Source organism: Aquarana catesbeiana, linkage group LG13 (assembly GCF_042186555.1).
Source record: "Aquarana catesbeiana isolate 2022-GZ linkage group LG13, ASM4218655v1, whole genome shotgun sequence".
NCBI classification, from domain to species: Eukaryota; Metazoa; Chordata; class Amphibia; order Anura; family Ranidae; genus Aquarana; species Aquarana catesbeiana.
Window position 1 is genome coordinate 227,452,606 of NC_133336.1, and position 23,953 is coordinate 227,476,558.

Consider the following 23,953-nt stretch of genomic DNA (forward strand, 5'->3'; position numbering starts at 1 on the left):
ACCATGGGCCTCTAAAGTGCAGCAAAAATATAGCCCAATGGCCTAATCTGTGCTTCCCAAACATCACCTCCTGTACCAGCGCTGAAGGACATCTGTGATGCTTTTGACGTTTTTTACCATTTCGCTTGATTTTCATTGTAAAAGTGTGAGTACCCTTCTATTTTGTGTAATAAAACCTTTTAAAGCAATTTTACGCTATGGGCACTCCCTCTCTCTTTACATATGATATACCACGATCCTGAGCCCGCCAGCGATCGCTGTACAGTGGCGCAAAAACTGTAACTGCCTACTACCCCCGTAGGGGTGAAGTGATCTGGTGAGTGGCTGCACTTTCAGAGCAAGGATATATTATAAGTGAAGGATTATTACCGCAACAGCACAAGAAATTGCATAAGAGACATACTAAAGAATTTGACAACAAGTGTATCACATATAAGGAATTTTTTGAATTTTTTGAATTTCACAAGCACGTTTGCACTTTATCCTGATTTTGCCAATTTTTTCTTCAGGAGCAGATCTCCTACACCTCCCCCTCCCTCTCCCTCCCCCCACTTTCACCCTCCATCCCCCTTCCTTCCCCCCCCCCCCCATCCTCTCTCTCTCTCCCCCCCCCACACCTCTTTACTAGTAATACCACATATATTTAAGGTATATATCCAATGTCTATGTATCACCTATGATTGCACAATACTGTAGTAGAATATTTATTTGACACATGCACAGTGCACCTAGGAATTTATAATTTTGATTTGCATTTAGTAACCTATATGAAGGTAGGGAATTATCCAACTAAAAGGAACAGCGCCAAACCCTTCTACCATTCTTAATATATCTCAGCTGTCCCCATTTAGGGTGACTGCTTGTTGGGAGGCAGCAGTTCCAAACCTCACCAAATAAGCTTTTACTTCCACTGCACGGGTTCACCATCCCTTTACTAGTTAACGGACATAACCCACATGTAATGAAGAATGGGCCAATAGTGTAATTCCGTAAACATTGAAAAGTTTTTTATTAAAGAGAAACACATCTTCAAAGTAAAAAAGCGCTTGCGAATATAAAATGGCGGCAGTGGAGTCCTCCCGACACGTTTCGTCACACAGGACTTTGTCTGGGGTACTTACCCACTGCAGCCAGACTCCTTTATATAGGAACAAGGACCCCTGTAATGAGAATCCAGCTCCCAGGCTTGTTGTAATTTAGCACTTCCGGGGTCATCCAAGATGGCGGACCCGAGTGAGTTCCAGGCCTCTCTTTCATATAGTCCAACCCTCATAGGTCTCATGGTATAATGTGTAAAGGAAAGGGGGCTGTGACATCACGTCACAACGTCTAAAACAACCCCCATTTGCATACTCCAACCCTCTTAATTCCCCTGGTATAATGTGTGTGGGGGAAGGAGTTGTGATGTGTAAAGGAAAGGAGGCTGTGACATCGCGTCGCAGCGTCTAAAACATCCCCCATTTGCATACTCCAGCCCTCTTGATTCACCTAGTATAATGTGTGTGGGGGGGAAGGAGTTGTGACCTCACATCACAACATCCGGAATGTCCCACATAGTGCAGACCGCGATGAATCCACAATCGCGCATGCGCGCGACGCGGCACAGCACGGTAACGTCACCAACTTATGACGCACGCGCACAGCACCTCACGTCTCCCTTCTAAGCGATCCGGATATGACCCACGGAGAGGGGAGGGGAGATAAGCCGGAAATAATAATGCATCAACTAGAAACACAACAGAAGTGTACGCAGTGGATGTATACTGATCGATTACTCAAAAACAGACCGAAACTTCATTCAAGGTGAAGAACCAGTCTGTTGTGGATCCAAAGAGATATTTTCTCTAAAATTAAAAATAAAAATGAAAAAGAGGGGGATACATATATAGGTTAAAACAGAGGAAGATGGATTCTCAGCAGGAGAAAAGAAGATGGATGGTTGAATGTCCCATCTCATAACCCCTTCCTCGTCCCTATATAGCATTTATCATATTATATTTCATCAAGAAATCTCAGTGCACTAGTGATAAAAAACAGAGATATACAAAAAATTTGTAAACATTATAAAAATATAAACGTTGTAAAAAATATGTAAAAAGAGACTTATACACATATGAACTTGTAAATAGGTATCAGCCGGTATATATCCCTTGGTTACTAGAACAAAATTTTTTTTTTTTTTTTTTTCTAAAAAGGTTACTGTTACATATCCTTTTGTGTGTCTATCAAGATTCATCTATGAAGGCATTGATATCTACTTCCACGTTCAAGCCTTGAGGGAAGAAAGTCTGTAGTTCGTATGCCCAAAACATTTCAAGGCGGGAGACCCCTCTAAATTTGGCTCCCCCCCTCCAAGGTGGGACATATTTGTCTATAATGACAAACTGTGATCCTGAGGGGTTACTATTGTGATGTTGCTTATAATGTCTGGGTACTGTGTGTTTAGGGTCCCTGCTTTTAATTAAGGCAATATGTTCCCCTACTCTTGTTGTAAACGTTCTGGTAGTGCGACCTATATATTGCTTACGACAAGGGCACGTGATAAGATACACTATGTATCTAGTACTACACGTGCAAAAAGGTTTCACTGTGTATCTCTTCCCAGTGACTGTTGATGTGAATTCTGTGACTTTACGTCCCTCTAGGTTGTTATGCAGACATACCACACATTTTCTACAGGGAAAAAAGCCTGTCATATTGTGAAAAAAAGAAGGCCGGGATGGAGGATTAATAACATTGGGGGCTATCCGACCCTGTAGGGATGGTGCTCCCCTAAATATGACCTTGGCCTCTTCTGGCAATAACGTGCCTAAAATATTATCATGTCTCAAGACATCCCAATGTTTTTTCACGATGTTTTTGATTTGTTTGTGCTGGATTGAAAAAGATTTACCATAGCCCATTTAAATTTTTTGTCCGGTTCCTTTTTTGGCTTTATCTCAAGCAAAGTTTTCCTTTCCATATTCATAGCCCTCTGGATCTCGAAATCTAAGTTGGCGTTGTCATACCCTTTATCGATGAATTTTTGTTTTAGGACGTCTGCTTGTGTGACAAATAATTCCGTGTCCGTGCAGTTCCTACGGAGCCTGAGGAATTGGCTGCGAGGGACTGCATTTAGCCAGGATCTGTGGTGACAGCTGGTAATGGGAATAAAACCGTTGCGGTCGGTGGGCTTAAAATAGGTATTGAATCTAAATTTTCTGTCAACTATTTCTATCTCCAAATCAAGAAAATGTATCTTGGTTAAACTGGCCTCATAGGAAAGGGAGATGCCTCTATCATTGGAATTCAGACACTCGAAAAATTGTTTGAGTGTCTCAAAAGTGCCATTCCATAGGAGGAGGATGTCGTCTATATACCGAGCCCACAGAACCAATGAAGTGGTCCCATGGGTATAGACGACATCCTCCTCCCATTTGGCCATGAACAAGTTCGCAAGGCTAGGTGCGAACTTGGCACCCATTGCCACTCCCCGTTGTTGAAGGTAGTAGCTCTGATTGAACCAGAAGTAATTGTGTCTGGTTGCAAAGTCCAACAGTTCTATTATATAATCGCATTGAAACGTTGTAAGGGACTGTTCGCGATTAATAAAATGTTTGACAGCTTCTATACCTTTCTCGTGTGGTATACACGTGTACAAGGATGCCACGTCAGCAGTGGCCATGATAAATCCTTCCTGTATATTGACCTTTTCAAAGAGTCTGATGGTAGAATCGGTATCCTTAAGATAGGAAGGTGTTTGTTTTACTAACGGTTGCAGGTAGAAATCAATGTACTTCCCAATTTTTGCTGTAATGGAGTTAATGCCACTGACAATAGGTCTACCGGGTGGACACACAGGATTTTTATGAATTTTGGGTAGATAATATATAGTGGGGATTCTAGGTGCTGTGGGGACCAAGAATGCCCTTTCTTTTTTGTTCAAAATTTTTAGATCATAACCCTTAGTGATAAGTTGCTGAAGTTGTTTTTTGTATACATTAGTGGGATTGTTAGGGAGTGTTTGGTAAGTACCTGGTTCGTTCAAAATTCTTAACATCTCCTCCTCATATTGACTCTTGTCAAGAACCACTATGCCCCCGCCTTTGTCCGCGGGACGGACCACTAAATTTTTATGTGCGCATAATGATTCCAATCCATCTATTGACAATGGAGAGTTCCGAATACGCTTAACAGGTAATTTGGACAGGTCACTGAGGACAAGATCCCTAAACATTTTTACTGCTGGTGCAATAGGCACGGAAGGGGAGAAAAGAGAAGGGTTGGTTAGTCCAGAATGCACCGTTCCAGAAGTGGCAGCCGGAAAGTCTGTACGTACAGGATTAGAGATCAGATATCTCTGAATGTTGATTTTACGTATGTATTTGTGCAAATCGATAAATGTATGAAATTTATCTAGTTTCTTCATTGGGGCGTATTTAAGGCCCTTGTCAAGTACAGATAATTCGGCTTCCGTGAGGGTGTGTGAGCTTAAATTAAAGACCCCTTGACCCCTCAAGTTCTTTTTCTCTTTTCTCCTTTGTAGCTTCCTCCCCCCTCTGCAGCCTCTCTTAAATCTGGAACTCGCTTCCTTGTGCGTCGGTCCTCGTGAAAACCCTGATTATCATAATAGTTAGGATTATGTGTATATGCAGGGTGGTCAAACTTTTCCCTCCTATGTTCAGGGCTATACTCATCTCTCAGAGGTGTATACCGATTGTACGTGGGGACTGGAGAGGGATAGAGATAATATAAGTTATCCCTATGGTAAATATCAGAACGTGTCTCTTGTCCCCTCGCTGGGGACTGATAAGGCTGATTGTTGTAGTTTTGGGTTTGAGAATATGTATTACCTCTAGGATTACCCCTTCCCCTTGTGTTACCCCTTTGGTTACCTCTCCCTCTGTGGGAGTTTCTGTGGGTTTGTGGGTTATCATAATATACCCTCTGTTGGGAAAGGCGAGGCACGTCATCATGCCTGTCTCTCTCTCTGAGGGTATTACGGCCACGAGGGCCACTTGTTTTAGAATTAGATTGTAGTGCAGTGGTTGTCACTGGTGGGGCACCTGTTAGTGTATTTCCTTCTGCTGTATTTGTAATACCCTCCATAGGTGAACTGGCCATAAAGAATTTTTGCCACCCAAATACAGCGTTTGTTCTATAATCACCCACACAAAAGGATATGTAAAAGTAACCTTTTTAGAAAAAAAAAAAAAAAAAATTTGTTCTAATAACCAAGGGATATATACCGGCTGATACCTATTTACAAGTTCATATGTGTATAAGTCTCTTTTTACATATTTTTTACAACGTTTATATTTTTATAATGTTTACAAATTTTTTGTATATCTCTGTTTTTTATCACTAGTGCACTAGTTTCTTGATGAAATATAATATGATAAAGGCTATATAGGGACGAGGAAGGGGTTATGAGATGGGACATTCAACCATCCATCTTCTTTTCTCCTGCTGAGAATCCATCTTCCTCTGTTTTAACCTATATATGTATCCCCCTCTTTTTCATTTTTATTTTTATTTTTAATTTTAGAGAAAATATCTCTTTGGATCCACAACAGACTGGTTCTTCACCTTGAATGAAGTTTCGGTCTGTTTTTGAGTAATCGATCAGTATACATCCACTGCGTACACTTCTGTTGTGTTTCTAGTTGATGCATTATTATTTCCGGCTTATCTCCCCTCCCCTCTCCGTGGGTCATATCCGGATCGCTTAGAAGGGAGACGTGAGGTGCTGTGCGCGTGCGTCATAAGTTGGTGACGTTAGCGCGCTGTGCCGCGTCGCGCGCATGCGCGATTGTGGATTCATCACGGTCTGCACTATGTGGGACGTTCCGGATGTTGTGATGTGAGGTCACAACTCCTTCCCCCCCACACACATTATACTAGGTGAATCAAGAGGGCTGGAGTATGCAAATGGGGGATGTTTTAGACGCTGCGACGCGATGTCACAGCCTCCTTTCCTTTACACATCACAACTCCTTCCCCCACACACATTATACCAGGGGAATTAAGAGGGTTGGAGTATGCAAATGGGGGTTGTTTTAGACGCTGTGACGTGATGTCACAGCCCCCTTTCCTTTACACATTATACCATGAGACCTATGAGGGTTGGACTATATGAAAGAGAGGCCTGGAACTCACTCGGGTCCGCCATCTTGGATGACCCCGGAAGTGCTAATTTACAACAAGCCTGGGAGCTGGATTCTCATTACAGGGGTCCTTGTTCCTATATAAAGGAGTCTGGCTGCAGTGGGTAAGTACCCCAGACGAAGTCCTGTGTGACGAAACGCATCGGGGGAACTCCACTGCCGCCATTTTATATTCGCAAGCGCTTTTTTACTTTGAAGATGTGTTTCTCTTTAATAAAAAACTTTTCAATGTTTACGGAATTACACTATTGGCCCCTTCTTCATTACATGTGGGTTATGTCCGTTAACACCTGAGCTTCTACACGGAGAAGACTCCTCGGGGATAGCACCGCTAGGATTTCACCATCTATCAGCCCTTGGCGTCTTACCTCCATTGCTAGTGAGCAACTTAAGCCTGTTTGACCCATACAGCGTACGCTCTGTGGGTCCCAACTTTCTGGTAAGCCTCCAGTCTTTTGGGTGGTGGTTCTGCACAAGTATCAGCACATATTGGATTTCCACGATCATACAACTTGGAGTTTATCACTATTGCAATATCTGTGTTTACCGCACTTGTTCATTCAGTTCATCATTATTGCAATATTTGTGTTCACCATACTTGTCTACTTAGTTCTGGACAGTATTGCCATACTTTATTTTGCCGATACATATGGTGATCCTAAGGGTTCTTAATATGATGGATTTTTTTCACTAATATGCAACATTAACTTCATATCGCATGAGTTATTGTAGTATTTATTCTTATTGTTTATTTTCACTTATTAAGCACTACACTTGGTTTTATATTAAATGTACATGATGTAAATACTGAGAGAAAATAATTTTATATTTTTGTATGTATATATTTGTACATATTCCCGTCCAAGTTTGTTCCTTTTCCCTTCCAATTTATAGTATGGGATGCCCTTGCCCCCGTGCCCAGGAGTTATTTTTCAATTTCCCAGCTGAGTGACCATCTGGAGTTTAGGGGGGTAAGTGTAGTATCCTCTAGTAGTGTGCTAGAGAGAGTAGGTAAATTTAGGCAGGTCTGGCTGGTTGCTAGGCCTGTTTGTTTTCATTCTGGTCTGGGAGTGGCTCAGTGTAGCAGCTTTTGACTCAAAGGCAGCATCACCAGGACCTCCCTCTTTTTTCCAGAAGATTCTGGAAAGAGAGGAGGAAAGGAGAGGTGGAGCTGCCTGGGGTATTCTGAGGAGCCCTGACCAATCCTTAACTTGGATTGGCAGGGGGCAGGCCTCCTTAAATACCCAGGGTCAGCCCAGCTGTGGAGGAGCTGTCGGGGCATTTGAGAAAGCTCCCCAGTCTGGGGATGGTGACCTTGGGTCTGGGCTCGGGTGCAGTCGGGACCACTTTCAAGAGCATGTGAAAAGGTCCTGGACTGGAGGCACAAGAGAGAGCAAGGAGAGGACAGTACTAAAGTTCACTGCTGAGAGACTCCAGGGTTGCAGCCAGGAGGGCTAGTGAGTGAGGCACAGTCATGAGGACTGGGGAGGCACGCCTGAGAGGACTGGGAGCTTGCAGTCTGAGATGCAGAACCAGAAGTGTGGACTGTTGTGAGAGGGGCAGTGGAAAGAGGCAGCTGTAGCCAGGAGGGCTGACAGGGCCTGAAGATGGGTTACTGGGCTCAGTAGCCATGTGTAGGACAGCTAGCACCAGAAACTTTATATTTTTGCTGCACTTTAGAGGCCCATGGTCACAGCCTGTAAAAAACGCAACTGCTAAGGCCTGGCTGAGCCAGTGTCAGGCCTAACCACTTTGTGCTAGCTGCACCTGGAACAGAAGATAGGAAGCGATGTGCAGGAGGAGAAAGACCTGAAGATTAGAGTGGAAGTGATGTGCAGGAGGAGCAATGGAGAGTATATACTGGATGGTATATAGTTGTCCAAAGCAAGTTCTACCAATTCTACTGGGCATCTCATATTTTCCTTACCCTGTCCAAGTTCAGTCCCCTTAATAGAACAAAAAATCAAAGTATATGGACTATTCTATGTCTCTGAATGTTTGAGAGGTGAATGCCGGGCTGGGCAGGGTGACAGATAATCCAACATTTCAGCAGCCCCTACTGGGGTATCGCTACACACATTAGATTTGAATTGACTAAAATGATTTTATTTGACTAAAATGTACTGAAGATTTTAGTCAACTAATATACAATGACTAAAATGGCACTAAAACTAAAATGGCATTTTAATCAAAGACTATGACTAAGACTAATAAGTGTAAAATTGATGCGCTTTAAAATGTGATGAATGGTGCACAAAATACCTCTGCTAGGAATTAGCTTAAATACATAAATATCTTATAATCTTGGCAGCAAAATTCAATTTCGTTTTAGTCTTAGGACTAAAATTGCATTTTAGTTTTAGTCCAGTTTTAGTCTTCTGCAAGTGTTTTAGTCTTAGTCATAAAATGATTGTAAAAACCAAGCGCTGATGTGAATAAATAATGGTGATATAAAATGAAATGTGCTTAAAAAATATACATAATGATAAAATTAGATCAATTAGTTAAAGCTGCTATCAATGCAAGGTGATCAGATAACCAAAAACAAATTAATAAGTGTAAAATTGATGCGCTTTAAAATGTGATGAATGGTGCACAAAATACCTCTGCTAGGAATTAGCTTAAATACATAAATATAAGATGTATGTATATAAATTAAATAAATAAATAATTATGGTGCTCATACATGTATTAATAATCCCCAGAATGAGTCCACAAACTAGTGATGTAACACTGAATAAAAGTATAATAACACTCTCAGTATACAATGTCCAGGCGGAGATAAATAGTGGGAGAAATAAAAGTAATTAAACAATTCCTTCCCTTAATCCAATTGATTGATTCACTGGGTTAAACCGTTTGTTTCAGGATATTTAGTTTTTCTTGCATCCCACTTCAGCCTTAATACTGCTGGTGATTCGGCTCTCAGGGTAAAGATTTATGCAAGACAAGTAAAAAAAATAGATCATTGTGCAGTAAACTTCTGAGATAGTACACAAGCAAACAGGAACAAGAGATACACTCACATACTCCCGGTCTATTGAAAGCATTCAGATATGCAGATTGCAGTCAGCCGCTGTGGACGAGGCTTCCCATAGAGAAACCGCTGGTGTAAAACTCAGGGTGTATTGCAGCACTGAACGTCCTAAGCTCCTCCCAAACGTTGCGTCACTGGCACGTCACTTTCCTGAGAGCCGAATCACCAGCAGTATTAAGGCTGAAGTGGGATGCAAGAAAAACTAAATATCCTGAAACAAACGGTTTAACCCAGTGAATCAATCAATTGGATTAAGGGAAGGAATTGTTTAATTACTTTTATTTCTCCCACTATTTATCTGGACATTGTATACTGAGAGTGTTATTATACTTTTATTCACCGTCACATCACTAGTTTGTGGACTTAGTCTGGGGATTATTAATACATGTATGAGCACCATAATTATTTATTTATTTAATTTATATACATACATCTTATCTTTATGTATTTAAGCTAATTCGTAGCAGAGGTATTTTGTGCACCATTCATCACATTTTAAAGCGCATCAATTTTACACTTATTAATTTGTTTTTGGTTATCTGATCACCTTGCATTGATAGCAGCTTTAACTAATTGATCTAATTTTATCATTATGTATATTTTTTAAGCACATTTCATTTTATATCACCATTATTTATTCACATCAGCGCTTAGTTTTTACAATCATTTTATGACTAAGACTAAAACACTTGCAGAAGACAAAAACTGGACTAAAACTAAAATGCTATTTTAGTCCTAAGACTAAAACGAAATTGAATTTTGCTGCCAAGATTAACACTAATGGGGATTGACCAAACTCCCATAAATATTTAGATCAGCACCTTCTGGCCTCTGCCCACTAGCATCTTGAAGCTTCTCCAAGGGGTGGTACCAGAGGCATGACCTACAGAGCCCTCCAGCCTGACCTGAAGTGAACTCCCTGTCTAACACCCAGGTTGACTCACTCTCAGGCTTCTAATAAGTCTCTAACTGTACAAAAAAACTATCTACACTAGAGGGTGCAACTTCAGGACAACAAAAACCTGAAAACATTAAATACAAATTGCACCCACAAAGAAGAATATTAATACTTACCTGTGCCGCTGTCTGTGCCTCAGATCTTCACTCTCTTAAAATGTTACAACTGGCAGAATACTCAGCATTTAGGCCTTCCTGTGTGTTAGATCCACCACTGCCTAATGTGGTTCCTCCCTCCTACTGTATTTGCCACTACTGTGTCTCAGGATTGTCATAGTTGGTATTGCGAACACAAAATTCTCTTACCTGTCTGTGTGATCTCATCCAGAGCTGACAATAAATTGGGATGAGGATGATCATTCTGTAGCTCATAGAGACATTTCCAGAGTCCAATCACAGTTTCCCTTCCCTGATCCCCAATATCTTGTAACAAAGTGTGAGAGAAGCAAGCAACCCCCGATCCTCTTATTATTGACCGGTATTTCTGAAACAAAAACAAATATTCTTATCAGGAAGGCCAAAAATAGGTACACATTACTGATCAGATCATGACATTTTATAGTACACAGGGCCAGGACAATGAGGGGCTGGAGGGGTGGCTACTGAGGGTGCTGATGTCATGTATGGTGGGGGACCACGAGATGAGTTCATTCTGCTACAAGCTGACAGGAGTAGTGACAGCAACATCACTACTCCTATCAGTTTAGTTCCGGAAGACACAGCCAAATATGAAGATGAGGAAAGAGCTGGGAGGAGCTGCGGGCTGTGCTCACTCTCACCTCTAGCTCCTTTTGCCACTGCAGTGCTCCTAGATCAGAACTGCCAGATTGGGACTGTATAGGGTTTGCTTACCCACCCCCAATTTCCTCCTAGCAAAGAATGTGAGTAGGGGACAGGTAAGCAAACCCTATAAAGTCATAATCTGACAGCCAGCAGTGTCCCTGAGCCATAATCTCACAGCCCTGCAGCAGTGGAATCTCTCCCTTTCAGCTTCCCCTAAGCTCCCCCTCAACTTTGACATGTCAAAATGAGGAGGGACCTAGGGGGAAGGACATCACACAGCTATCTGACAAACTTCATCTGAGGTCTGTGTGTTGTAGGGAGTGAAGAACTGCACTAGGGACACACTAGGGGGAGACAAAACAAGAAACATTTGTTACTTGGGATGACAGTATGACAGCTTGTGCTGGAAGAGGGGAAGGGGGGATTATTATTATTATTTGTGCTGGGGGGGGAATTTGGCGGTAATGGGGCAAAATTTGTTCTATGAGGGGAAATATGGGGGAATGTGCTAGGAAGGGTGATTTGGAGGGATTTGTTGTGCTCGGAGGGGGGATGGGGAAAAGATTTGTGCTAGGAGGGGGATTTGTGACAGAAGAGGGGAAGGGGGGAATTTGTGCTGTGGTGGAGAATTTGTCCTAGGAAGGAGGATTGGGAGGATTATTGCTGGAAGAGAGGAAGAGGATATTTGTGCTGGGGTAGGGACTTGTGCTAGGAAGGGGAATATGGAGGCTGTGGGGGGTACGATTTGTTATAGGAGGGGAATTATGGGGGTTTGTGTGTTAGGAGGGTTGATTTGGGAGAGGAAGGATTTGAGCTAAGCAAGGTTATTTTGGGGGGATTTGTCTTAGGAAGGGGGATTTAGGGGAGAATTTGTGCTAGTAAGGGTAAAAAAGTCAAGGTCTGCACATAACCTCAGCGGCAATTATATAGTAATCTCCACTGACATAGACATATATCACAGTTCATTTAGAAATATTTTTGTCATACATCTGTGTTTAGGACTTTCCGAAATTTTAGCATTTTCAGGAGGGCCTCAGTGTCCACATTCTCCAGGATGTGGATCAGATCATCTCTATAATACTCGTATATCCTCCTCAGTGATGGATCATCATATGCAGACAGCTGATGGCGGAACCTCCTGATGTCCACTACAGAAACAGAAAATAGATTTACAGGATTGTGAATTAAACTTAGATCTCAGATTATTAATGTATAAATCTAATATTTGTTTACATTCCTCTTTGGATCGTGTTATTTTGTAATACTAATATACTGTTTTATATTTTTTACTGTAAGAAAATGCTAATTAGGCACAAATGCCTGTGACTATTTAACATGAATCAGTGCACTCAAGACAGCTGATGGTGGAAACTGAGGATGTCTGCTAGAAAAGAAAAAAAAATGTATCTGTTGTTGTTTGCTTTGCGCTCCTTTTGTAATTCTAATGCCGCATACACACGACCGGACTTTCCATCGGAATGAACTCCAAAGGATTTTTCAACGGAGTTCCACTGAAACGGACTTGCCTACACACGATCACACCCAAGTCCGATAGATTTGAACGTGATGACATACAACCGGACTAGAAAAGGAAGTTCAATAGCCAGTAGCCAATAGCTGCCCTTGCGTCGTTTTTTGTCCGTCGGACTAGCATACAGACAAACGTTTATTTCGATAGGTATTGAGTCCGTCGGAAAGATTTGAAGCTTGTGCTATTTCTAAGGTCCGTCAGATTTTGCGACAGAAAAGGTCCAATGAAGCCCACACATGATCAAATTGTCCAACGGAATGATTCCATCTGACCTTTTCTGCCAAAAAGTCTGGTCGTGTGTACGCGGCATAAGGCACTATTAATAAAACTGTTCTTTAAGTGTCTTTTTTTTTTCTTTATTAGTGCTCCAGTGCCAACCGAAGAGTGAAAGTATGTGCCAAAGGGTAAAGATAAGGACCTCTATGTGAAAGCAGTGGTCTATCTCCAGAAGTCTGATCACCCCCTAAATCAGGGGTACTGAATTAAAATTCACAGGGGTCCAGTCTAGGGTTGCCACCTTTTCTTCAAGCCAAACCCGAACACTTTAGCAGCACACAGCTATTTTTTTTTTTTTTTTTTACCGGGGAACACTATGGACTGTGGTATAAAATGGAACTCTGATGTAAGAGGGTTTCTGCTTACCAAAGCCCCCATTTACATCAGAATTCCCAGCATTTCCCATTAAATCAGGGTTCCCAAAGCTTCCCCATACATCAGAGTCCACAGAGCACCCCTTACATCTGAGTCCCCCTTACCTTAGTGTACTCATTTGCTCAGGGGCAGGACAGAGAAGGGAGGGAGGGGGCCTATGCACTGGGTGGTTGTGGTACTTGGTTAATGGGGAGCATAGGTGTGTGCAACCCAGGCAACAAGGGGACTCTGCGCTGCACTGGGTGAATAGGGTGTGCCCAGGCATGACTAAGTTGGATGGGGGGGGTTGCAGTCCCATCTGAATAATGTGTCAGGGCTTCAGACAATCTGAAACCTGGACATATTATTCAAAACCCGAACTGTCCAGGTGAATCCCGGACAGGTGGCAACCCTACTCATAACACACTAAAAGCATAAAAAAAAACCCAGATATGCTGTATTTTCCAAAACACATTGCACTGCTGCATGGAGATGAGAACAGACACCAAGTTTGACGCTGGGAACCATAGCACACTAAAACACAACCATGTAAATATGACCCTAAGGGGTTGATTTACTAAAGGCAAATAGACTGTGGACTTTGCATAGTGCAGTTGCTCCAGAGCTTATATAACTCTTAAATAATCCTGTACAGGCTGCTTTAAGAGGAGCTCCAGTCTCGTAATTGGAAAAGTAAAAGTCAGCAGCTGCAAAAACTGTAGCTGCTGCCTGTTAATAAAGAGCCACTGACCGGTCCCACAATCCAGCAGTGTGCTCACCCCAGCTGTTTTCTCCCTGCATCCCCTCTCGCCGGCACCTTTGCTATGGGCACCCGGCTGTGACAGCTTGCAGCTTCACAGCTGGGTGCCCACTGAGCATGTGCAAGCGGCGCTGTACACTCTGACTGGCCTCGCAGTCTTCTGGGACCTGTCATGTGTCCCAGAAGACTTCAAGTGGAGTTCCACTCGTTGGTAAGTTTAAAAAAAGTCAGCAGCTACAAAAAGTGTATCTGCTGACTTTTAATAAACAGACACTCACCTGTCCCATGGTTCAGCGATGCGGCCGCCCGAAACCCCACTTCTCTCCCCCTCCTCTCCGCAGCGCCAGCATTGCAAGTGTGGGCACCCGGCTGTGACAGCTTGTGGCTGTGCTCTTAATAGCCAGGCAATCTTCTGGGACCTGTGATGTGTCCCAGAAGATTGCAGAGAGGGAGGGGAAGAGGAGGAGTTGCCTAGGTGGCGGAGGAAGGGAGTGGGACAGGAAGTACCTGGCAAAACTAGGTACCCACTCCCCCTCCAAAAAGTGACATGCCAAATGTGGCATGTAAGGGGGCGAGGAGTGCTTAAAGCGGAAGTTCCACTTTTGGGTGGAACTCCGCTTTCAGGAGGGAGGGGGGGAGGAGAACTTCCGCTTCTGATTGCCTAGGCCAGCGGTTCTCAACCTGGGGGTCGCGACCCCCTGGGGGGTTGATTGCCCATTCTCCAGGGGGTCGCGAATGCTGGCCGAGACAGACCCGAAGTTACTGCCTGAGTCCGTCCGTCTCGGCCAGCGAGATGTCACTTCCTGGAGAGGAGGGACTACACGGAAGTGACGTTCCGTCGCCGCCATCTTGGTACTCTCGTCCGCAGTAAGGCTTAGACTTAGAAGTCGGCAAGCGGACATCTTTGTACACCCACCGAAATCCGCTTGCTGCGGACGAGTGTACCAAGAGGGAGGCAACGAAACTTGCTGAAGAAGAAGAACACCTGTGACTTCTGGTAAGTCAGACACACAGGAAAAGCTGACAAGACAACATTTTTTTTATTATGGAGATATATATATATATATATATATATATATATATATATATATATATATATATATATATATATATATATATATTGATGGGCACAGTGGCTGCATTTGATAGCACAGTTGCAGCGTTTTAATGGGGGTTTTTTTCTGATTGTTTCAGTTTGTTTGCGCCCCCACCACTGATTTATATATAAACGTTGCGGTTGATTCCTCAAAAGTGGTTATTCCGTGCCAGTGCTAGATACACAAAGTGTATAGCTTCCAAACATGTATCTAGCACTGGCACGGAATAACTACTTTTGAGGAACCAACTGGGACGTATATATATATATATATATACGACGTATATATATAAGAACACCTGTGACTTCTGGTAAGTCAGACACGCAGGAAAAGCTGACAAGACAACATTTTTTTTATTATGGAGATATATATATATATATATATATATATATATATATATATATATATATATATATATCTCCATAATAAAAAAAATGTTGTCTTGTCAGCTTTTCCTGTGTGTCTGACTTACCAGAAGTCACAGGTGTTCTTATATATATACGTAGTATATATATATATACGTCCCAGTTGGTTCCTCAAAAGTAGTTATTCCGTGCCAGTGCTAGATACATGTTTGGAAGCTATACACTTTGTGTATCTAGCACTGGCACGGAATAACCACTTTTGAGGAATAAACCGCAACGTTTAAATATAAATCAGTGGTGGGGGCGCAAACAAACTGAAACAATCAGAAAAAAACCCCCATTAAAACGCTGCAACTGTGCCATCAAATGCAGCCACTGTGCCCATCAATTGTCGCCACTGTGCCAGCAAACGCCGCCACTGTGCCATCAAATGCAGCCATTGTGCCCATCAATTGTCGCCACTGTGCCAGCAAACGCCGCCACTGTGCCATCAAATGCAGCCACTGTGCCCATCAATTGTCGCCACTGTGCCAGCAAACGCTTCCACTGTGCCATCAAACGCAGGAACTGTGCCCTTTAATTGTTGCCACTGTGCCAAACGCAGCCACTGTGCCCATTAATTGTCGCCACTGTGCCAGCAAACGTCGCCACTGTGCCCATCAATTGTCGCCACTGTGCCATCAAACACAGCCACTGTGCCCAACAATTGTCGCCACTGTGCCAGCAAATGCCGCCACTGTGCCCTTTAATTGCCACTGTGCCAAGGGCAGCCACTGTGCCCATCAATTGTCGCCACTGTGCCAGCAAACGTTGCCACTGTGCCAGCAAACGTTGCCACTGTGCCATCAAACGCAGCTACTGTGCCATCAAATGCAGCCACTGACCCCTTTAATTGTTGCCACTGTGCCAAACGCAGCCACTGTGCCCATAAATTGTCGCCATGGTGCCAGCAAACGTTGCCACCTGTGCCATCAAACGCAGCCACTGTGCCCTTTAATTGTTACCACTGTGCCAAACGCAGCCACTGTGCCAGCAAACGTCCCACTGTGCAGCCACTGTGCCCATCAATTGTTGCCACTGTGCCAGCAAACGCCGCCACTGTGCCAGCAAACGCGACCAGCAAAAATAATTTTACTGTTAGGGGTCCCCACAACATGGGAAATTTTATCAAGGGGTCACGGCACTAGGAAGGTTGAGAACCACTGGCCTAGGCGGTTGGAACAGAGGTGGGGATGGGTACCTGTCAAAATCGTGTACCCTCTCCCCCCTCCTTCCCAAAAGCTCCATTTCACAAACAGGAGCCGGGGAGGAGACCTTAAAGCAGAACTTCCCCTTTTGGGTGGAGCTCCGCTTTAAATTGGCTGTAGTATGTGTGTGAATACATGTGAGGTAGGGTGTTTAAGCAGATGGTTTGATTTTCTTTTCTTCCACCATGGGCAGAAGTAAAGAAAATCTCTCGAATCCCCCATCATCACAGTCAGTGTTGATGGGGGAATGCCTCCCGCCACCCCATTGTGTTCTGTCAGCGGGGTGGCGGGGGGGCCTTACTGGCCGGCAGAACACAATGATTACTGCTAGTGGCTAATGTAAAAAATCTGACAGGCTGGTTGTACCAAAGTCTATCAATGGATCAACTTGGTTACAAGCAGCCTGCCCATAAATGGATTGAATATTGATCCATGTACAGCCAGGTTTAGATTGTAAGTTCCTTGAGAGCAGGGACTGTTGTGAATGTACAATATAAATAACATACAGTATACGTATAATATAGACTCTTGACACAAACGTCTGCTGGGATACAAATACACACTTATCATTGCTCTTGGCCCTTGATAGCTCTGAAGCCACAATTACAAAGCAGCAGGCCCGTCGCGTCAGGACAGGCAAAACAAGCAATTGCTTGGGGCCCCGAGCTGGCCTGGGGCCCCAGCCGCGCTGCCGCTTCCTATAAGCTGCAGCCTGTAGCGTGGCCGAGCTCCTCTTCCTTCCTCCTGCAGTCCGCATGGTACAGGAGATTCAGTTTCCTGTTCCCGGCCAGACTGACAGGAAGTGCACACAGTGAGTGCTCACTTCCTTTCCGGCCAGGAACAGAAAACTGAATCTCCTGCCGCGCGGTAGGGACGGGGGTTAAAAAGAACACGGGGGGGAGTAGTAAGGGGGGGAGGCAGTCATCAAGACCCATTTAGTAATAAAAATATGGTAGCTTGCTGACCATAATAAAAACAATTACCATAGCTTTCTTTCCATTTTCTTTCTTTACCATCCCATTTCCATCTTATTGCTTCTTTTTTGAATCAGGTAATATTTATTAAAGCTTTTTGCAAAAATCTACAAAGCAGAGAAAAGACTCTACAGTACACTCTACTGTAGTGTGCGTGCGTACGTGTGGGGGGGGGGGGTTGGGGGGGCCTCCATGTCCATTTTGCTTGGGGCCCCCAAATTCATTCAAACGGCCCTGCAAAGCAGTAAGTATCATGCCTGAGCCATATGATTCTGTTTCTGAATGCAAGAGGCTTCTGTTTCTGACCAGCATGCCTGAATATTTCTGGAAACAAAACAACGGTATTTGCTGAATTTAATTGCCTGTGCTCATTGCTTTTCAGTGCATAAACCACCTGATTATTGCAAGAGCTGTTCCAAATATTTTGCATGTCCTACAACAATGAATGTCTGCCTACCCTACCTGAACAACCCTAGTCCATCAACTGATCATCTCAATTCAGAGTTTTCTGTCTTACAAAAATGTGTATAAAGAGCAGCATGTGAATACAATATTACACGAGTACCTTTCATCAGCCACAAGCATTTCAGTCAGGGGGAGGAACAGAATGAGTTAGTCCTTATCTGGTAGCAGTAATCCTTATGCCGTGCTCCAGACCTCCTCCACTTCTCTATCAATCCGCCGGGGCAAAGAATTGCCGGGAACCACAGCATGCAAATTACTTCACCTGTGCCCGAAAATCATCAAATAGTCCTGGCGGAATAATCATTTTGCTGTGGTTCCCGGCAATTACATGCCCCGGCGGATTAATATAGACAAGGGGACCGGGACTTTAGATTAATTGTCGGAAGCCGCTGCACAAGTTTTACTGCACTGCTTCCTGTGTTTGTAAACCCTTACAGACCACTTTTACCTACAGGTAAGCCTAGATTAAGGCTTACCTGTAGGTGCAAGAAATATCTCCTAAACCTACATGGTTTAGGAGATATTTCCAAAAGACAGGCACGGATGTCTACGGCGCATGCGCCGTAGGCAACGGCGCGCAGGCGCACAGAGCGTGCCGTTTCTAACGGTGATCATGCCATTAGTAGCGGCACCAGTGCGCATGCGCGGGAGTGACATCATCGCGGCTCCGGCCCATCACAGGGCCGGAGCCGCGATACCCGGAAGGAAGATGGACGCTTCGCAGGAGAGGGGACAGCAGTGACATTGCAGGCTCCTGTGTCAGGTAAGTGACACATAATGGGCTACTATGCAATGCATAGTAGCCCATTATGCTTTACCTTTGCAGGGAAACAAAGAGGAAGTAAACCCATCAGGGTTTACTTCCTCTTTAAGGATTAGTTAGTTATGTTCCTTCCTCAGCCCCGATAAGCACTAGTTCTTCTGTTCCTTCCCCCTGACCCCCAGCGCTGCCACAGTCCGATCTGATTGAATCATCTGTCCGGGCTCCAGGCAAACTGACACATGTTTCAAAATTATTCAAAACCCGCACTGTCCAGGTGAATCCCAGACAGGTGGCAACCCTAGTCCAGTCAGTAACATGTTCTTTCTCCAGAGGTCAAAATCTCATATTTGCTCTATGACTCAGGTTCTTCATATCACCCCTTTACATCACAGCCCCTTTACATCAGTGTCTTCAATACCCTCTAGGGATGAGCTTCGATTTTGAGTTGAACACCGGCTGTTCGATCGTTCGATGAAGATCGAAGATTATGGGGCGTTTGTGCCAAATTCAAGCGGCGCGTCACGCCCCATAATGCACTGCATCATCACAGTGCATTGCTGGCTGATGATTGGCCAAGCATGCACTATGATCTGCATGCTTTGGCCAATCACACTGCTGTCTGTAGAGAGAGCCATAATTGGACAAAGGCAGGGTGCCTTTGGCCAATTATGGCTCAGGGGGTTAAGTCCACACCCAACACTATATAAGGCCACCTGCACGTCGGCTGTGTGTAGTGTGTTGCTGGCAGAGAGAGAGAGAGAGAGAGAGTGTCATTTAATTTACTTTGAGCAGGCAGTTTAATCAGTTAGCTAGATCTCACTGCAGACCATTCCTGCTGTACTGATTCTAATATACTTCAGGCAGGCAGTTGATTCAGTTATAATATAAAAGTGGATAGCGCTAACTTCTGTGTATACCACTGCTGAAATATGCAAAAATAGGATATCTATCCTATGTAGCGTGCTTTTCATCAATTAATATTGTGTCAAAAATATACTGTCCACTTAGTGTTTACTAGTGACAAAATAATATTCCAAAAAACTGTTTAAAGTGCTAGTGCTAAAAAATAAAATATGACAATTATAAAAAAATGTGCAATGTGCCAATATTACTTAGTGACCATCAAATATCACATATCACCATGCATATATACTACATGCTGCACAAAATGTTCTCAGCATGTGCAAAAACACTACAGCCCACTAGATGTCCTCAGCGGGTAATTACTTCTGTGCAATGACGTAGGTGCTACCAAAAGCTATTTAAAAAAATTATTAATACTAAACAATGTGCCAATATTACTAACAAAATAGTACATATCAACATGCATATGTACTGCATAGTGCAAAAAAATATATGTCCTTGACATTTGCAGAAACACCACAATACACTGGATGTCTTCAGTGAGTGATCACTTATGTGCAATGACGTTCCTTTTCAGTATATTGTGCTCCTAATTCACCACTTATTGTGACTTCACCACCACCTCATGCAATGGCCACTCACCAGATGTAGTAAAAATAAACGCCTTTGGTTCATTAAGGATAACCAATCCGTTTGTGATTGGTCCAATAGCAGCCTTTCCAAACAATGTATTAGTATCTCTTGCTCTGTTCAGTGCTCATAAAGACATATGGATAGCCACCATGCTATAGTATGTCATTTCATTTTATTAAAAAAGTTAAAAACATGGTTAAACTCACATGTTATGGTGCCCTTAAGCCGGCACCAAGCAAATCCAGCAGTGTATATGGAGAGCGTTGTCTCAGTTTATTTCCCCTTTGTTATTGTGTCTTCTCACAGCGGCATGCAATGAGAAAGTTCCCAGCAGTCTCTACGTGTTTCACAATGTAATTTGCGTCATCATGAAGCAGCAAGTAGTTTATATGCATGTTGATATGTGATATTTGATGGTCACTAAGTAATATTGGCACATTACACATTTTTTAATATTTGTCATATTTTATTTTTTAGCACTAGCACTTTAAACAGTTTTTTGGAATATTATTTTGTCACTAGTAAACAATAAATGGACAGTATATGTTTGACACAATATTAATTGATACAGAAAAGAACGCTACATAGGATAGATATCATATTTTTGCATATTTCAGCAGTGGTATCACACACAGAAGTTAGCGCAATCCACTTTTATATTATATTGATACTCTACCATCTTTGTGTAGGCTTACATGATTGCAGCAAACTAGTATATTTTTCGTTTTGAACCTGTAGCACATCTGGTCGGATTACATACAGTTGATTCAGTTAGCTGCAGTGTATTTATTATATATATATATACAGTCAGACTGGTATATATATATATATATATATATATATATATATATATATATATTTATAAATCCACTGCATACAGTTTAGCTAGATCTTACTGCAGACCCTTCCTGCTCTACTGTTTCTAATATACTTCAGGCAGGCAGTTGATTCAGTTAGCTGCAGCGTATTTAGTATATATATACACATCCCGGCTTTGTATATATATACACACACACACACACACACTGTATCCAGTTTAGCTAGATCTCACTGCAGACCGTTCCTGGTGTACGTATTCAAATACACTTTCAGGCAGGCAGGCCAGGCAGGTTATCCAGTGATCTGCAGTGCATAAAATATATATACTGTCTCCTACATATATATTCACTGCATGACTGCTGAGGCGCAATGGGCTTAGGTCCCAATTAACGTAACACAATGGGATCAAGTCCCCCACTACCCTTGCTCTTTACCCCATTAAATAAGACAATTACCACAATAAGAATGGAAAGGGCAAGGCCACAGCATTATTAAATTCCAACACACAATATGTGAACATATTCAACCAGTGCCAGTCACAGTCGTACTGTGAGCACTTAACCAAAAGAGGGAAGTGGGGCCTGTCCTTACCATAAGTGCTGGACAGACAGCCTACTTCCAATTTTCCATCAAGGGCATAGCCCATTACAGCAACTTTAACTGCTGGCAAGGTCAAGAAAACCGCAGCAAGCTGTGACACATCATAACATAGGAAAAAAGGGGTGGGAGGGTGGGCAGCTCTTTCAAACGACTCTTCCGAAAGACCCAGAATTCCCTGGGGCACACGTTCCCTGAACTCAGGCCCATCCCATCCCAACTGTCCCAACCAATCGTTCCCTTTGTCATGCACATAACCATGCCCCCATCAGTCAAGGCTCTATTTTCCTCAAGAGGCCTTCATTCTAGTCTAGCCAAGCCTATATCTGACTGCAGGTAGTTCCTGGTGTACGTTTTCAAATACACTTTCAGGCAGGCAGGTGATTCAGTGATCTGCAGTGCATTAAATATATATACAGTCTCCAACATATATATATCCACTGCATTCTAGTATAGCCAATCCTATATCTGACTGCAGTTAGTTCCTGGTGTACGTCTTCAAATACACTTTCAGGCAGGCGATTCAGTGATCTGCAGTGCATAAAATATATATACAGTCTCCAACATATATATATCCACTGCATTCAAGTCTAGCCAAGCCTATACCTGACTGCAGGCCATTCCTGGTGAAATTTTTCTAGTAAACTTTAGGCAGTGTTTTGCTAATCCAATTTTACAGCATGTTTGGAAGGCCACCAAGGAAAGGCAGACACTCACAGGCAACTAAGAGAAGGCAAGCAGGCTCTGTGTCTACAGCCAACAGTGCTGGTCGTGGACATGGTGCATCCTCAGCACGTGGCCATGGGGAACGCTTGTCCTTTTTTTCGACAGCTGTCCGTGTTGAGCCACAACATGCAGAAGAGTTGGTAGAGTGGATCACAAAGCCGTCCTCATCCTCCTCATCCTCTGTCACCCAGGCTAAGACAAGTTTGGCTACCAACGCAGCTGCCAAAGTGGCCTATTCCATCAGCTCAATGGCATCAGTCACTCCTTCCCTAGCCCCACCATCATGTCCTGAGGAGTCCCCCGAACTGTTCGACCACAGTATCGGGGACATGCTGCAGAAGGATGCGCAGCATTTTGAAGGCTCCGATGATGGTACCCAGGTTGAGGATGAAGGCAGTAGCGTGAGCCCAGAGAGAGAGTGCACAAAAAGGACAAGAAACTGGCAGTCATGTTCCCCCAGCTGTAGCATACTGCCAGGTTTGCTCCAGTGGCAAGAAGGGAGGGGATGATGAGGTCACTGACTCTACATGGGTGCCTGATAGAAGAGAGGAGGAGGAGGAACATCTCCAACGAGGCAGGATGCCCTCCAGGGGCCAGCTTAAGGACAGCCAACCGACTGCATCACACCGCAGAGCTCCGCATGTGCAGGGCGCTGCTGGCGCGTTTTTTTCAAAAGTTCTTTGGTGTGGGCTTTTTTTGAGACGTGTGCAGCAGATCGCACCATTGCTGTTTGCAACATATGTCTGAAGCGTATCAAGCGTGGCAAAAACAGCAGCCGTTTGGGCACCACATGCTTGACCAGACATATGTCGAGCTCCCATGCAGCCTGTTGGCAACAGCACTTAAAAGACCCACGCCAAGGAACAAGGCGGACCTCTCCTTGCTCCTCATCAGCTGGGATCTCCAAAGCCACTATACCTTCAGTCTTCTCAGAGACCTGCTGCCTTTTCAGCTGGTAGACTCTGCCCCCTTTTGAGAATTTGTGGAATGTGCGGTATCTCAGTGGGAGGTTCCCAAAGGCCATTCCGGCTATCTACTGGCATGTGGAAGGCAATGTCTTCTCTTGTCCTCGTTGGACAGGGCGGTCAGTGGTAAGGTGCATATTACCACTGACTCATGGTCCAGCAGGCATGGACAGGGACATTACCTTTCTTTCACGGTGCACTGGGTAACCCTGCTGGCAGCTGGGAAGGATGCAGGATGGGGTGCAGGAATGTTGGAGCTTGTTCTGCCACCACGCCTCCAAAATGCTGGTAGTGGTGATTCTGCCACACCTCTCTCCTCCACCCCCTCCTCTTCTTCTTCCTCTATGGCCTCTTCCTGTGCAGATTTGTCCTCGGAACCAGCGGTGCTCCGTAGGTGTTCTAGGGGCTACACATGCACTCAGGCAAAAAGATGCCATGCATTGCTTGAGTTGGTCTGCTTAGGGGACAGGAGCCACACTGGGGCAGAGATTCTGGCAGCTCTGCAGGGGCAGGTTCAGAGGTGGTTGACGCCACGCCAGCTTCAGGCAGGAATGGTGTTTTGTGACAATGGCACCAACCTCCTCTCCACCCTCC

The 23,953-nt window shown here is 43.9% G+C and overlaps 1 protein-coding gene across 1 annotated transcript in view; it reads right to left on the minus strand.

The window, feature by feature from the left end:
- LOC141116681 (NACHT, LRR and PYD domains-containing protein 3-like) overlaps nucleotides 1-20,647 on the minus strand; it is a 135,629-nt gene extending 114,982 nt beyond the window's left edge. The window contains exons 1-3 of the mRNA XM_073609072.1: nucleotides 20,557-20,647; nucleotides 11,911-12,071; nucleotides 10,447-10,624 (exon numbers count right to left, since the gene is read on the minus strand). Of these exons, the coding sequence (XP_073465173.1) occupies nucleotides 10,447-10,624; nucleotides 11,911-12,071; nucleotides 20,557-20,647 (430 nt within the window). The remainder of the gene's footprint in view (nucleotides 1-10,446; nucleotides 10,625-11,910; nucleotides 12,072-20,556) is intronic.
- Between the last annotated feature and the right edge of the window lie 3,306 nt (nucleotides 20,648-23,953).